Here is a 16,207-nt window from a genome sequence, read left to right on the forward strand (position 1 = left end):
CAAACACTCGCTGTGTTTTTATTACTGTTATTCCCTTCTTGTCATCGACTCAGTCCGAAATGTGAATTTCACGGTTCAGCGCTTCCCTCATGTTAGTTCAGACCGGAGTGAACCGCCAGTGAGTGTATACATTCTGTTTGTTCTACGTGACAGCAGAGGAGCAATGCAGGTGCTCAACAAACAGGAGGATGGCGGTAAAAAAAGAGAGAACCAAACAATCATGTGATGTGCATGCAGGACTTTTGCAAGCATCATCACTCCATTTTCATGCACACAAAACCTATAGCTCCATGCAGTTCTAGCTTCATGAACCAAGAATCAAGGATGGTGGGGTTTCTTGGGGTGCGGCATCTTTCACCACCATAACAACATCTTAAACATAGTTCTTGTCATGACTTATGTTTTAAAATAGCACGAGTAATGTTGTTTTGAACATGAATGAATTGTGGATTCTGATTGGTCAGAATTAACATTGCTTAATTTCCTATAATAGCAGCTCTGACAATAGGTTCATGTGTAAGGCAAATAATTTCCATTTTCATTGTAACAGCTCATTCACAGGGACTTGTACAGCGAACGCTTTATGTAATCGACCACTAATAATAAATGGATTTTTTTTAAATATGATGTACAAAATGAGATGTTTTAGTGTTATTTTTTTGGTTGTTCATTATTCTGAGAATATAGCTGCTTCAAGAAAGTATAACATCAACCTTAGCATTAAGATTACAGCTACTGTATTTTACTATTTTAGCTATTTTACAGCTATAGCTATGTACGGTAGCTATTTTCCAAAAAGCAGCTTGTTACATTACCGAGAAATGGTGAAGTGTAAATTCCTCTGTGTAACTTAAAGGAACAGTCCACCGTACTTCCATAATGAAATATGTTCTTCTCTGAATTGAGACGAGCTGATCCGTACCTCTCCGAGCTTTGTGCGACCTCCCAGTCAGTCAGACGCGCTGTTACTCCTGTTAGCAATGTAGCTAGGCTCAGCATGGCCAATGGTATTTTTTGGGGCTGTAGTTAGATGCGACCAAACTCTTCCACGTTTTTCCTGTTTACTATACCTTCTGCGCGCTTCGACAGCGCATTGATACCTTCACTCCTGAGTGAAGGTATCAATGCGCTGTCGAAGCGCGCAGAAGGTGTTAGTACACCTGTCATTATAGTGCGGACTTTCCATAGCATAGAAAATCGCCACGTTTCAATTTGTGTAACTGAACTTTGTTTCATGTCACTGGTCATATAAACCTATGTAAACAGGAAAAACGTGGAAGAGTTTGGTCGCATCTAACTACAGCCCCAAAAAATACCATTGGCCATGCTGAGCCTAGCTACATTGCTAACAGGAGTAACAGCACGTCTGACTGACTGGGAGGTCGCACAAAGCTCGGAGAGGTACGGATCAGCTCGTCTCAATTCAGAGAAGAATATATTTCATTATGGAAGTACGGTGGACTGTTCCTTTAAAGTTCCGCCTTTACCTCTGATTGTTACAAGGATTTGACTCTAGGGACTCCTCTCATGAGTATTAAATAAATTATCTCCATACTTGCCAACCCCCAGAGAATTAAAAGTGGTAGATCAGGTTGCGCAGCACCCTTCTAGGGGGGTCTGGGGGTATGCTCAGTGTAAAATGGTGCATCCTCCTGCATTCTGAGTGGCATATTTGAAGAAAATTGATCAAGAAACTGGACCGACATACTTCACAAAATGCTGCTTTGCACCTCGGCTCAATGCTTTGATGCTAGATGATCCGACAACCAAGTCATCTTGAACTTGTTGTTATAGCAGATGTTTTTTTCCGTTGGAGTTTTATTGTTCATCATCACCAGGGCATGTTTGGTTTTTATAAATACTGCCACGATTTATTGTAATATGCAGAGGTGGACAGTAAAGAAGTACATTTACTTGAGTACTGTACTTAAGTACACTTTTTGAGTATCTGTACTTGAGTATTAATTTTTTTTTAAACTTATGACTTTAACTTCAATACATTTGAAAGACAAATATTGTACTTTTCACTCCACTACATTCCTATCAAGGTCCTCATTACTTGTTACCATGAAGCAGCTTTGAAAGTGGATGTTTTTTTCTTTCCTTTTCTAAAACATGATTGATTTTTTCACAAGTGACACTGAGACAGTCTATCAGTAATCACTAGGGTCACGTCATGTTCATAGACTGTATAAAATCAAGATCAATGATTTCTCAGCAGCATTATTTGAACATGATCAGTTGATGGCAGAATGGAAGGAGGCAGTTCTTCTGGGGAATACACGCACCCATGGCCCATGAACCCGTGTTTCAGTTTTCTGAAAGGATTGAAGATTCGTTTCATTTTAAATGTTTGCTTTGTTTGATGAAAACGAACCACATCACAGCCTGCGGAACTCGCCAACAGACCTGCGGAAGTATATTAAGGTATGTAAACATTTTATTCCAAGAGAAAGCTTGCAACGAAGTTGTCTGTGCTTTTAGAGCTAGTGATAATGTTACAATAGCTATGCAGTCTGGTTAGTCAAATGACTTTCTATGGGTTTGCCCGCCAAGTTGCCATAACCTTGTCCACGGCTAATGTTTACACATAGCTAGTTAACTTGGACACTGTTAGTTAGCATGTAAAAATAGAGTTACACTAACATGAATAACATTAACTTATCTAAAGTCCTTTCAGAAATGTTTTAGCATAATTTTGCCAAATAAACAGAATGCAGAAATCTTTCTTTTCTAGTAACATTAGCTACCCAATATGATTTCGAGTTTAAAAAGAGTTTGCTAGCATGTCAGGTGGAGTTTCACTGACTAGCTAGCTTAACGTTAAACCACCATGATGGCACAGAATGTGTTCATTTTGTGAATTCGCATTTCTGTCTTTGGTAACAGCATTAGGTTTTGTAAGCATTGTGGCAATAATACAATGATGTGTTGACAGAAAATGTACTTTTAATACTTAAGTATTTTAAAAAGCAAGTACTTCAGTACTTTAACTTCAGTAAAAATTTGACTGTACAACTTTCACTTGTATTGGAGTAACATTTGACCAGTGGGATCTGTACTGTGATACAATTTAGATTCAACATCATTATAGCGCTGTTTCATTGGCTCTCGTCTTCACTTAATATTACTATTTGACGCCACAGACTTATATCCCATGTGCTGAAAACATCTGAAATGAGATCAGAAGCGTGAATCCAACAGTGTTCACTGATTATTTTGTAATGTGGGAGTTTTTAGAACTAAAAGTGGTCGGCGGTATCCACCTGTCAAAAGTGGTAGACTACTGCATGTATCAGTTGAGTTGGCAAGTATGCATCTCCTTACAGAAAAAAAAATCACAATATCAAGAGTTATACAGTATGTGTACTGTAAAATTCCCTGTGAACGAGCTGTTACCCAAGAACCAATAAAGCACTACTGTCAGAGCTGCTGTTCTAGAATATTAATCAACACCTTCTGACCAGAATTGAGAATTCACTAGCACTGTGCTATAATCCATTTCAGTCTACAGTATAAACAGAGGGAAAATAGAAAAAAAAGTAAAAGCAAATGTGTAGAAGAAAACATGTTGGTTTGTGGAGGTGTATATTATAGTTGAAGGGAGAAAAAAAGGAAGATATTCAGTGCCAGGGAATTTAAAGTAGAAGCCTACATAGCTAGCTACAGAGCATACTAATCTTTTCCCCCCTCTCACTGAGCCCTAATTCTGAGCTCTCTCGTCTTGTGCAATCTCGGATAAAATATTTATGGTTCTCATTAATGCGCTGTCTTAAAACCCACCACAAAAGGAAATGTTGGAGCAAAAAAAATTCCCACCTTCGTTAGGTAGAGTGAATATTTCAGTAACTCACATTTAGTCAGCTTATTGTGCCTTGACACTGCTTGGAGCTTGTAGACCCGCAGCTCATTTGTCATTCCAGTTGTCAGGTTTGACATGCTACTGTATATTTCAACACTTGTCATTTGGCAGATTTAAAACTCCGCTCATCTATCGTTTTGTTCATGTCCTTCAGTGTGTTGCTGAGGCAGGGATTCGGCTTTACTGTGGTTTCTTGTGTTTAAGAGGTTCAGTTTGCTGCACTGCGATCTAATCTGGTGCCTGCTGGAAGATTAGCTCCGACCCTCTGCGCCACCGGAACCTGCGCTTTTCCGGCTGTAAAAGAAATAGGGCGTGATGATAAATACAGCCAGGAATTGATCTCACTCGATCGCTGATAGCGCTGCTGCTGGGAGTAGGAGGTGGTGATGGTGGTAGTGGTGATGATGGTGGTGGGAGGGGGGGTTGTCTTTGAGCTACAGCCTGCTGGACTGACCTTGAGAAGCGAACAAACCTCGATGACATCATACCATCTCTTTGTGGAACTGAATACAATTGCATTATTCACAATGGACAGATAAACAGATACAAATGCAGATACAAACAAGAAGTGCATTTTTTTTCCTTTTTAGAAAGCTTGGATGAAAGGTTCACAGGGAATCTGGTTCAGACTAAAGGTATGTATCAGGACTAGGAACAAAAAAGTGGGAAGTAGAGTGAGTGGGAACGTTTTACTTTCATGCAGTTAAATATGAACTTGTGCCCAGGTTGGACAAAGGAAGGTCATATTTTTGTAAATGAATGAATGAATGAATGAATGAATAAGGACTTTGAGTCGGACATTTATACCAATGGCTGGACTATTCTAAAGAGTTAATAGCAAAACCTGACTGTTATCACCGATATCGTCAATTTCTTTTCTTCTATTAAGAATTTAATAGGAGAAAAACAAATGTACTTGTGCTAGCAATGACAACATCCCCCTGTGACATCAGCACAGAAGACAACTGTTAACTTCTCATGGAAATAAACAACAATACATGATGGAGGTTTACTTCAATCATAGTCTGGGCGAGAAAGATTTCAGCCCCATATCATTCTTATTTCCTCTTCATACTTTAAGACAGTTGGTGTTATTTTTGGTTCATAGTAAAAAAATAATTCATGCCATTTTTAACAACAAATAATTGGACTTGGCTACTAAAACCGAGCGTGATTTTTATGGATTTATTCCTTGAAAAGCAAATATGGCTTACTTCTACTCTCAGTCGGCCTTGCTGGATCAAGATCTTGGGGGATTCTGGACAAATCCAGGGTATTTCAGGTAACTTTCATATCAAAAGTTAGGAATAGCATTCCGAGCTGCAGGGAAACTTTAGACACCTTCCCGTTCTCGGCAGCAGTGGATCCAATCCTTTACACATGGGTGTAACATTGACCAAGTGGAGCTGAGTCCAGATATTGATCAGTATACACTGTTAGTAATCCCTCACCCCCCACTCCCCATCACTCCCACCCCCACCAATGGGCCACACTGCTGGTGTCAAGTCACCCCATCCTTTTTTCAGAGGCTTCTGCAAGTGTTTCACAACTCTCAGAGGGACAAAACTGGGTGTCTAAACCTCTCAGACTGTCCTTGTTTGACCTTGCACAAGATACTTTGAAAGTATGTTGTATCTGCAAAGAGAAACACGAATTCATGGGTTTCTCCACCAAGCAGACCTCAGTTTATCTCCAAGAAGTGTGACACCACCTTATCTTTTCATCTCACAAACCAAAAAGTGTGCGTCTTTGATAACTGTTGGACAGACAAGAATTTATTCCAGGGTTTATTGCTATGCTCAGATCAATAGGGACTGTGGATGTTTTTGGATTTAATTACACAGCAAATTCCTCAGTGTTGAATTAACACTTTTGGAGTTAATTTGTGTCCAATTAGACATATATAAACACAGTAGGGTGTTAAATCAACACTCTGGGTGTTAATTCAACAGTGGGGATTTTGCTGTGTATTTATCCCATTTTTGTCTTCAACTGCAATCCCTTTAGATAGAAACGATCTTCTACCTAATGTAACTTCATACACAAAGAGGAGCCTTGAAATGAAACAGGATTAATTCAGAGCTTTTCCAGCTCAAACTCTCATTGAATACAACACACATGAGCTGTGGACCTGCCTGAGCATCTGATCCAGTGTTACACAACACACCATTAAGAATAACCTTGGACGCTGTGGTTATGAATGCCTACATCCTTCACCATGAAGCACAGGAGCTGAATGTAAAGCTGGACATCAAAGAACATACACTTTCAATGGTACAGCCCTTACATGAATTAAACTCTAGCACATTACCAAGTTGGCCTAGTGGTTAGCATGTCCACCTCTCAACTGGGAGATTGTGAGTTCTACTTGCAGTTGGGTCATACCAAAGACCATCATAAAAATGGTACCTACTGCCATCTACTGATGTACACCACAATGCAGGTGTGAGAATGGTGTCAAACTCTCACAGTTACTAGAGGACCAGCCCTCCCTATGTAATAGATGAAAGGCTGAGGGCTATAGAAATGGAGATCGGCACCGCCTGATGTGCCTTGAGGCAGTATTTCTCAACCACTGGGGCATGGCCCATTAGTGGGCTGCGGAGCGCCATCTAGTGGGCTGCAAATTTTTTTCAAGTTTGAAGCCAAATAGTTCAGGATGTCGTAGGATCCCAAATCCAGTAGCTGCATGGTTTGCTGTATACTTTTCAAGTGGAACAAATACATTTGTGGGTAAATTAAGAAGAACAAGCCTTTATTTTGTTACATTTAACTCTTGCGCGCGCATGCGCACGCGCACACACACACACACACACACACACACACACACACACACACACACACACACACACACACAGCACACTGAATAAATAAATACGTTTTAGGTAAATTATATGGCTCTGTGATGCCTGCTGGAAGAGAAGAGCAGGGAGGATTAAGTATCAAGTGGCTGTGGTTTGTTTACACCCAATACTAAAACTTGTAGCATCCTAGCAACCATCGCAAAGACGCATACAAAAAGCCCAGAAACTCCTACTTACCCAGGCAAAAACGATACAGGATTTATCTTGTAGTGTCCTGATCCCCAGATCTTTAACCCAGCCACATATTAAAAGTTGTACTCTTCTATGCTCTTCCACAGGCCCGGCGCCAGGAACAGTTTACTAAGGGGGCAATTAGAAATCGCAAGGGGGCAAATATTTTTCATATAGTGTGTAGTAGTGATGGCGGTCTGACAACGTGTTTCAAACAATTAACTGCGCCAACCACAAAACCACGGCCCCGAAGGTTGCTTTAGTATGGGAAAATCATGTGACATATTACCAGGGCAGTTGCACTTTATCAACACCCGTGCCCACCTGTTAACCCTCCCCTCCAATTTTCTTACAGACACGCGTTACAACTGGAAAGATGCCAAACATAAAACAACACACACAAACCTACAGGCAAGTCCTTTAAATTTAAAATACATACAAATAGCTCCGCGGCATGAAAACAAAACGTCAATGCAAGTCTAAGGTACTTGGCTCGGCGGCCAAAATCATAATTTAAAAAAATCAACAGACCCCGCGGCTGCACCAGTAATAGCCTTCCTGACTCGCACTGAGTCAACGCTAACCACTTAATCCGCGATCCCAGTTTAGGCGTGTAGGGGACTAAACACTCTGAAGTGATGAATTTTCACCCCCGCTGCATGGGGGGTGACGTCAACGACACATATTCTTACGCTATTTGCGCACAAAGCGGACCATATATGAACACATACACCAACATAAACGGAGATAAACTTAGCCTACAAAGAAAGAAAATGGATTCACAATATTGTGATTGAATTAGTTTAATTTGGTGGGGGAAAGACTACTCCCATAAACTTGACTGCATATTACAGGATATTGTGGAGACAGTGCACTTGTAAGTGTCATAACAACCAATCAGATTTGTTCTACCGTGCCAGTTTTAGTAGTGATTTATGTGAAATGTATTTTTGTGCAATGCGCAACCACTTAATATTTCGTATTTGAAAATGCAAATTATTAATACATTATATTTTCATAAGAAAACAATTAAGTGATCTGAGTCTCCGTTGTAGCCACGAGGGGGCAACGCCCCCTTTCGCCTCCCCATGGCGCCGGGTCCGCTCTTCCAGGTTTTCATCTGTTTGTCTGTGTAGAACAATGTCTGCAGCACCAGGTAGTTTGCGATATCAGGGAACTCAATGGATGGATAATTTTCCAACTCATAATGAATGAATGAATGAATTAAATTTATTTATTTATTTATTTATTTATTTATTTAAACATAATAAGTTGATCAGCAGAGCTGGTGAGGTCGTGCATGCACAGATACAAATAATTACAAATACAAAAGACTAAAAATATACACAATCTTTAAAAAAGAAATATGTTGATTATCTGTTAATTATCTTCACATTAAGTTAATTAATAGTATGCATAACTATTGTCTTTGTATTTTGGTTACGGCTACAATAGGATCAAAATTTATTCTACTAATGTCAAATTTAGCTCGTAAATTTTTCTTTCATAGGAAAAATCCTTTGTTAGCGTGTAAGGACCTAATCCCACTGAGTGGTTTCTATATCCACTTCTTTTGAATGGACTTCTTGGTTTTAATGACTTGCTTGTTTGCTGAACACAAACATGGCAGTAAGTTCTTGTGTTAATGGACCAGACTCCACTTTGGATCATTAATCCCTTTTGACGAAGAATGCCCTGCATGCATGGTTTTATGTTGGCTTCTGGCACATCCATACAGTTTTAAATACAATACCTACAATTCAAAACAGTTTGTTTTTTCTCATTATCTCATTATCTCTAGCCGCTTTATCCTTCTACAGGGTCGCAGGCAAGCCGGAGCCTATCCCAGCTGACTACGGGCGAAAGGCGGGGTACACCCTGGACAAGTCGCCAGGTCATCACAGGGCTGACACATAGACACAGACAACCATTCACACTCACATTCACACCTACGGTCAATTTAGAGTCACCAGTTAACCTAACCTGCATGTCTTTGGACTGTGGGGGAAACCGGAGCACCCGGAGGAAACCCACGCGGACACGGGGAGAACATGCAAACTCCACACAGAAAGGCCCTCGCCGGCCCCGGGGCTCGAACCCAGGACCTGGAATAAGTCAGATGAAGCATAAAAAAAAGTTCCTTGCTCTTCTGGTTCCATATGGTGATGTGTCAAGTCAAAGTCCTTCTTGTGCCAGCACCTGGTATTCCCAGACAGTCTCCCATCCAAGTACTAACCAGGTCCTATGAGAGTTTGTTTTTTATTGCATTTATTTAATTCCTGGGCTCCTATCTGTAACAAGGAGTGATATTGCATTTCATTAATACACACTACAGTAGATTATTAGATTCTAATAGAGTAGATGAGCCAAAATAATTGGCGATCTTTTTTTAATGGGTCCTGACTCATTACAAGTATTAATAAGTGGGCCTCAAAGCAGAAAAGGTTGAGAACCCCTGCCTTCAGGACCTGGTTAGTACTTGGATGGGAGACTGTCTGGGAATACCAGGTGCTGGCACAAGAAGGACTTTGACTTGACACATCACCATATGGAACCAGAAGAGCAAGGAACTTTTTTTTATGCTTCATCTGACTTATTCCTTCAAAGTGCAGACCTTCTAGCAAGATGTTTGCAGCATGATATCCACAATTCCCAAACCTGTCTTTCCAACAGACTGAGAGATTGTTTCATAAGAAACTTAGATATGAGAGAGGGATTCCAATTAGAACTTCTTTAAGAACCCTTAACTAGCCAAAATCTCCAGTGTTTTTGGTGTGGGGGTCTGAATTTGTAACCAATGAGCAGTCAGTTAGGTTCTAACTGTTAACTGGGGTTCGATAAGCAGAGGGAAAAATTGATAACCATAAACTCACATGATGATAAGAAAAAAGAAATGAGAAGCAATAGATCATTCATCTTCCCAAATGCTTTAGAGTAAAAACAACCTAAAATGGGAAGACTATAACTCCATATTGTATCAGAGCTTGCTAAAGTGATAGGCTTTGATGATTTTGTCGACAAGTTAGTGAGGTGAAAAACCAGAAAGAAGCCAGTTGTCTGAGGTAAGACTGCTTTCTGCATCGCACCATGACTACTCAAATACCTAACATAGTGATCTTCTTCTTACTGTATGTCAGCCATAGTTGACTGTTTACTGCAGATTTGTTAGCTAGCTCAGGAGAGCTACCCAGGGTGGATGTCGAGGATGTAGAGCAGTTCCCCCCAACCATTCACACCTATGGGTGATATAGAGTAGCCGGTTAACCTAACTGCATATCTTTGGATGGTGAGGAAACCAGAGCACCTGGAGGAAACCCATGCAGACACAAGGAGAACATGCAAACATAAAGGCCCCTGTTGGCCATGAGGTTCAAACATGGAACCTTCTCGATGTGAGGCACCACCATGCCACCCAACATAGTAATGTAGGTGCTTTATTTTTTTGGATTGCAGGTTGGGACATTTATGGCTCTCGGTATTACTAAATGTAGCAGGGTTGGGGGTGTGGCTCTCATCCAGCAGCCCAAGATTTACTAATCCATCCCTGGTGAACTGGGTCTTGGATATGTTAAAAATGGTAACCCCAGTCCCTAGTTGGTGCCACAGTCACAATCGTGAGAGGATCATGAGATCATCAAAGGTTCTTTGGGTAGATTCCTAAATGGGGTCTACTTTGAATCGTCTCTGAAAGGTGAACCTCTGAAGAAGATTGTACATGCAAAATTGAGCCTTGTTTCTTTTACAATCTATATTTATAGAACAATGGTGTGTGTGTGTGGGGGGGGGGGGATCACGTTTGAACCTAGCCTCCTTACTGCATTCATGTCATTCCAGTTATAACTCTATGAAACACTCTGGAATGCCTGAAATGTGTTGATTTATGCCATGGCACAGCCACTGATGTTCACCGTCAGACCCCAGAGTGTTAATTATGATATTGTGCTCCAGAACCTCAATGTTTGTTTTCCTCAGAGGAGAGAGTCATAGATTAGCACACCAGGAGCATGCTGTATGTAATCAGCATGTAAACCGATGAAAACATACGACAACACAATTCCAAATCCCAGAACCACCGTTCTGCGTAATTAATGAGAACAGGGACACACCGCACATCACAGACTTGAAACTGAACACTGAAAAGCATGAAGGTGCTATCTTCGCTCTGTCCTGACGGCTTCTGTCTTCATTTACACCCCATAACTTGTCATGCTCATGCATGAAGCATTAAAGCAAATGTAGCAGATGCCACAAAACCTTTAACATACCATAAGGGATGACTTATTCCTCAAGCTAATGTTGCTAATAGCGCAAAAAGCAAGGTCACATTGTGTGAAGTGCATATTAGCACCTGAGCATGGATAGTCTTCCCTTCAAGCAAATGTTCATGAGGCTACATAAGCTCTGTCAGCACTTTATGACAACGGACATAAAGTTACATTAAGGTTTATAAAGTCTGTAAGTGAAGTCAATATTAGCATGATAGAATGGGAAAGGTGTTCCCTTATAAATTTCAGTAGCACTTTAGTTCAAGCCGATATTCACATGGCTACATAACACCTTCATAAGCTCTTCATGACAGAAGACTTAAATTTACATAAGTACTTATAATGGCTTATACCAGAAAGCAGCGTCTGTCATGAAATGTCTTTGTCAGCATTAATTTAAAGTTGACTTTACACCTGAATAAATAGACATAAAGTGGTGTTATAACACTTTCCACGCTGACTTGTTCGTCTTAGTCATCTGACCAAAACTTACTCAAGTATCCATCAATGTCATAATGTTATAATGCATCATAACACAATCTTATGTCACTTGAAAAATCATTAGACACTAAAGACAGGATTGATGCCAACTTTACTTTCAGACTAAAGCAGTCTTTATGGCAGCCAAAGCCTGTTATAATACCCATTTAACTATGTTTATGTAAGTTTATGTCATGTTTATGCAGGCTTACGTTGTAAATCTTGAAAGGCTTATGCAGGTATCATATAGACCTTTGAATGCTTTAGCCATTAAGCGAAGTTGACATTACACCTGCGTCGACTGACATAAGGTTGTGTTACAACACATTATAACACTGGCACAGTCGATACTCATTATGTAAGTATTATAATATGTCATGACACAACCTTATGACACAAGTGTTAAGTCAACTTCACTTAAAGACTTCCCTGAAATGTTTTCTTCCGTCAATTGACATAAGGTTGTGTCATGACACATTATAGCACTAGCACAGTTGAAGCTCACCATGGAAGTGTTATAATACATCATGACACAACCTTATGACACAGGTGTTAAGTCAAATTTATTTAAAGACTTAAGGACTTCCCTTAAAGGCTTACCTCTGTTGATTGACATAAGGTTGTATTATGATACATTATAGCACTGACACAGCCAAAACTCACTATATAACAGTGTTATAATGTGTCATCATACAACTTTGTCGCCTGACATAGGTGTTATGTCTGTTTCAAAACATAACATAAATCAGTCTTGAGGAGTGACACCTGTTAGAATAAATGCCAATAAATGTTTACATAGATTTACATCAATTGTTATGATGAGCTTATATTGGTTTCATGTAGCATTCTGAAAGCCTGTCTTAAATAAAGTGCTACCAAAATTTCCTTTTCATCTTATTACTTCTTATGTGGACAATCGCCAGCTGTTAACATTCAACCAGTGACAGATTTACAGCATGTTGACATGCAGTCGTGTTATAGTATAACAGTTACACAATGAAAGCTTAACAGTCGCAATCATTACAATTAATGGAATGCCTATTATAATTTTCCTCTGGCACTTAGAGAAAAATATTTTTATTAAAAAAAAAACTATGACAGTGTTGATAAACCTGTAATGACAGGGTTATGTATATTTTTTGGACATGAATTAATGTTAATATTATCTGATTTTTCAGAATGAGATGAATTATTATAGTACAGTTGTTCAGATGATCTGCTGAGAAACGAGGAGAAACAGATATGGCCAGAGGGAAGGAATAATAAAAGAGATGACTAACCTAACCCACCTGAGCTCGGCTCACACGGGGTGATATCCTCGTCATCACTCGGACACTCAGCAGACGCCACCAACGGATCGTCCGTCATCTGGGGGAGGAAAAATGAAAAGAGAATGATTTTAAAGATTTGTGGACACACATACTTGGGTAATAGTTATTTTTGATTTCTCCAGCGACACCAATAATTATTGCGGAAACTTTATTGAGGGATACACTGACATTGTTTTCATCCACAAAAGTCTGAATCATGGTGTTGCACATATGTACAATGGCTTTTGAACACATTCATGTGTTATAATGCATTCATAAGGCATTATACACAGCAGCCACTTTATTAGGAACACCCATCTACCTGCTGTTTTTTTTTGTAGTTCTCTAATCAGCCAATCCCTTGACAGCAGCATGATGCATAAAATCATGCAGATACAAATCAAGAGCTTCACTTAAAGTTCACTTCAAACATCAGAATAGGAAACATTGTGATCTCAAAGTGTGACTTTCACTGTGGTATGGGTGTTGGTTTGAGCCAGATGGACTGGTTTGAGTATTTCAGAAACTGCTGATCTCCTGGGGTTTTCACACACAACAGTCTCTAGAGTTTACACAGAATGGTGCGAAAAACAAAAAAACATCAAGTAAGCAACAGTTCTGTGGGTGTAAACAAACACCTTGTTGATAAGAGAGGTCAGAGGAAAATGGCCACATTGGGTCAAGCTTTTAGCCAGGAAGGATATAGTAACTCATATAATCACTCTTTACAACCGTGGTGAGCAGAAAAGCATCTCAGCATGCAACAGCAGAAGAACACATTAGGTTCCACTCCTGCAGCCAAGAACAGGGATCTTAGAATCAAGAACAAGTTCCTATTAAAGTAGCCAGTGAGTGTAATTATTTCTGAAATGGCATTAGCATTGTTCATAAAATGCATTGATAAACTGTTAAAAGAATGCATTCAAAGTGGTGCTTATACCGTAACACATTATCAGCAGACTGTACCAGCGTTATAATGTGCTCAGTGAGCGTGGTGATATAACGTGTCATGTTTAAGAATCATAATGCATCATCATCATCATATCTACAAAGTTCTGCATTTTTATAAATAATTTTAAGCGTGTATTATAATTCCTTATGAATGCATTATAACATGATATGAATGTGATTTATAGATCATTATACATACAATTCTACATAGAACGTGTTCCAGAGATGGGATCATGATGGGATTACAGCTCTCAAAGACACCACTGTTAATTCCAGGATGGAAAAGATCATTTATTCATTTGTCTGATCGGCTCTTACACCACATCAAAGTTGAAAGTTTCTAGTGGCGATAACAGAAATGATAACAGGAACCAACTTGTTTCTGGATATTCCATGACATTCCAACTGCAACTACAAATGGATAAAAATCATGAAATAAACAAGTAGAACTCGATATTGACTGGGATGCCTTTGCCACTAACAAGTCTCATCCTTTTTCATATTCATTTGCATGCCTGAATTACCCTTACAATATGCTTCAACCAGGCAGGAAGCTGTTGAAGAAACCTACTTGAGACCTTGCTGTGACCTTCCAAAATCGAATCTGTTCATCTGCTCGTTACAATGAAAATTCCAAATTAGTCCTGCATGTATATGTTCAATCAGCTGCTCTTGAGATATTGTGCGAGTGTGAATCTTGGACAGATGCACAGAACTGTACTGCCTCCTCCACCGAGTGATGGAGGTATAACAATATGCAGAGTACTGTAGTATCAGAGGAATAAAACATCTCAGAACATGCTGTTGTAGGAAAATAATCAACTTCCGAGTAGTAAAGTTATCTCATAAGCGGGTCCAAAAACAAACTGGGATAACTTGGTACTGTACCAATGGATAAAATGGTTTAAAAAAAAAGGCAGGCGCCAAAATTCCTGATATTTTAGTGGAATCCATTACAGACAATTATCATATATATAAGTTATCATCCTGTAATGAAAGTGTTCTGTATGATAATGACTTCAGTTTCTTTCCAGGAGGTCAAAGATCATTTAATCTTCTGCAGTAATGAGTGGTTCTGTGTCATACAGACAAGCAAATATGAAGGAAAATTCATTTTCCCAGGAAGTCCTGAAATATAACCCATGGAAAGAAGACAGAACAAACAATTCATATCTCATTGAACATTGACCTTAATGATCAATATTCTGTCATGCAAAGTCAACACTCAGGCAGCGAGCACCGCAAATCTGATTCAGTGACCCAGCAGAATCAGCTCGATTGAATTAGCATTGAGTGCAGTAACTACCCAGAATGCTTTGGGGACTGGTGAGGTAGGTCTTCTTTTAAGAATAGTGATTTTATTCAGGCCTCATCACACCAAACCATAACCTAATTTTGCCGTCCTTGGTGGAGGTGAAAGGAACGTCTAAAAGGTAAGGTTTTGAAGGTGGCACCACCCAGGGGGAGGAGGCTTATTTTAGTCCACCTTTGAGCCTTTCTCTACAAATCTTAAAGTTCTCCAAATGAAGTAGAAGACAGGAGTGAGGACAGGAACCCAACAATCAAGTGCTTAGATTTTGAAGGGTTCTTTGGGAAGTTCTTTGGCAAAGTTTCTACAATAATGTATTTCCAAACAGGACCCTTATGAACTGAAGAACCTTTATTTATCCAGTGAACCCATCAAGAACTCTGTTTTTTTCCTTCTTCTAAGAGTGTACCAAGTATCAAATATTTCATTCACATGAAAACCTGGTTCTAGCTGTTAAGAAAATTTGAGGGAACAATAATTGGGAGTTCCACACACCCAGTTACATACAGGTTTGGTTCTTTTGGTGTCCATTAGAACATTCTTCACTTTGTTCTTAGCTTCCACAATGGCTAAAGTTTCATAACAGAACCAAAACTGGTTATTTTAAAAGTTATTTTTAATAGGATACAAGAGAGCATGCCTGAAGCATGGGTTCTGTAGATAGTTAAAGGTACTTTGCTTTCAAAATACATTTAATTTGGAATGTTCTCTGAAAGGCAAATGCTATGTTGTAGAAGGAGAAAGTTGTAGAACCTATGGGGTTTAAAGGTTCCCTTTTGAAGGAAAAGGGAAAACATTTTTTGAGTTCAGCAGTCTTTTTTTTTTTTTAAAGGGGGTGTTCTTCAGTGGTTTCCATGAGGGTTCTTCAGATTAAGGATTCTTAGTTTCCAAAAATAAATTCTATGAAGAGAAACAGTCTACAGCTCTACATAGAACTTATCATGATTTCACAGAGGGGCAAGTTTTGTTCTTGAGGCTTCCTCAAAGGCTCTTTA

General features: G+C 39.5%; 1 protein-coding gene across 13 annotated transcripts in view; it reads right to left on the reverse strand.

Moving 5' to 3' along the window:
• Nucleotides 1-16,207, reverse strand: part of LOC132883485 (neurexin-1a-like) — a 602,912-nt gene that overhangs the window by 31,038 nt on the left and 555,667 nt on the right. For 8 of the 13 annotated variants that reach the window (XM_060917171.1, XM_060917165.1, XM_060917166.1 and 5 more), the window contains one exon: nt 12,923-13,010. In XM_060917171.1, the coding sequence (XP_060773154.1) occupies nt 12,923-13,010 (88 nt within the window). The remainder of the gene's footprint in view (nt 1-12,922; nt 13,011-16,207) is intronic. The other 5 variants (XM_060917172.1, XM_060917169.1, XM_060917170.1 and 2 more) reach the window with 1 other exon arrangement.

Source organism: Neoarius graeffei, chromosome 3 (genome assembly GCF_027579695.1).
Source record: "Neoarius graeffei isolate fNeoGra1 chromosome 3, fNeoGra1.pri, whole genome shotgun sequence".
Classification (NCBI taxonomy): domain Eukaryota; kingdom Metazoa; phylum Chordata; class Actinopteri; order Siluriformes; family Ariidae; genus Neoarius; species Neoarius graeffei.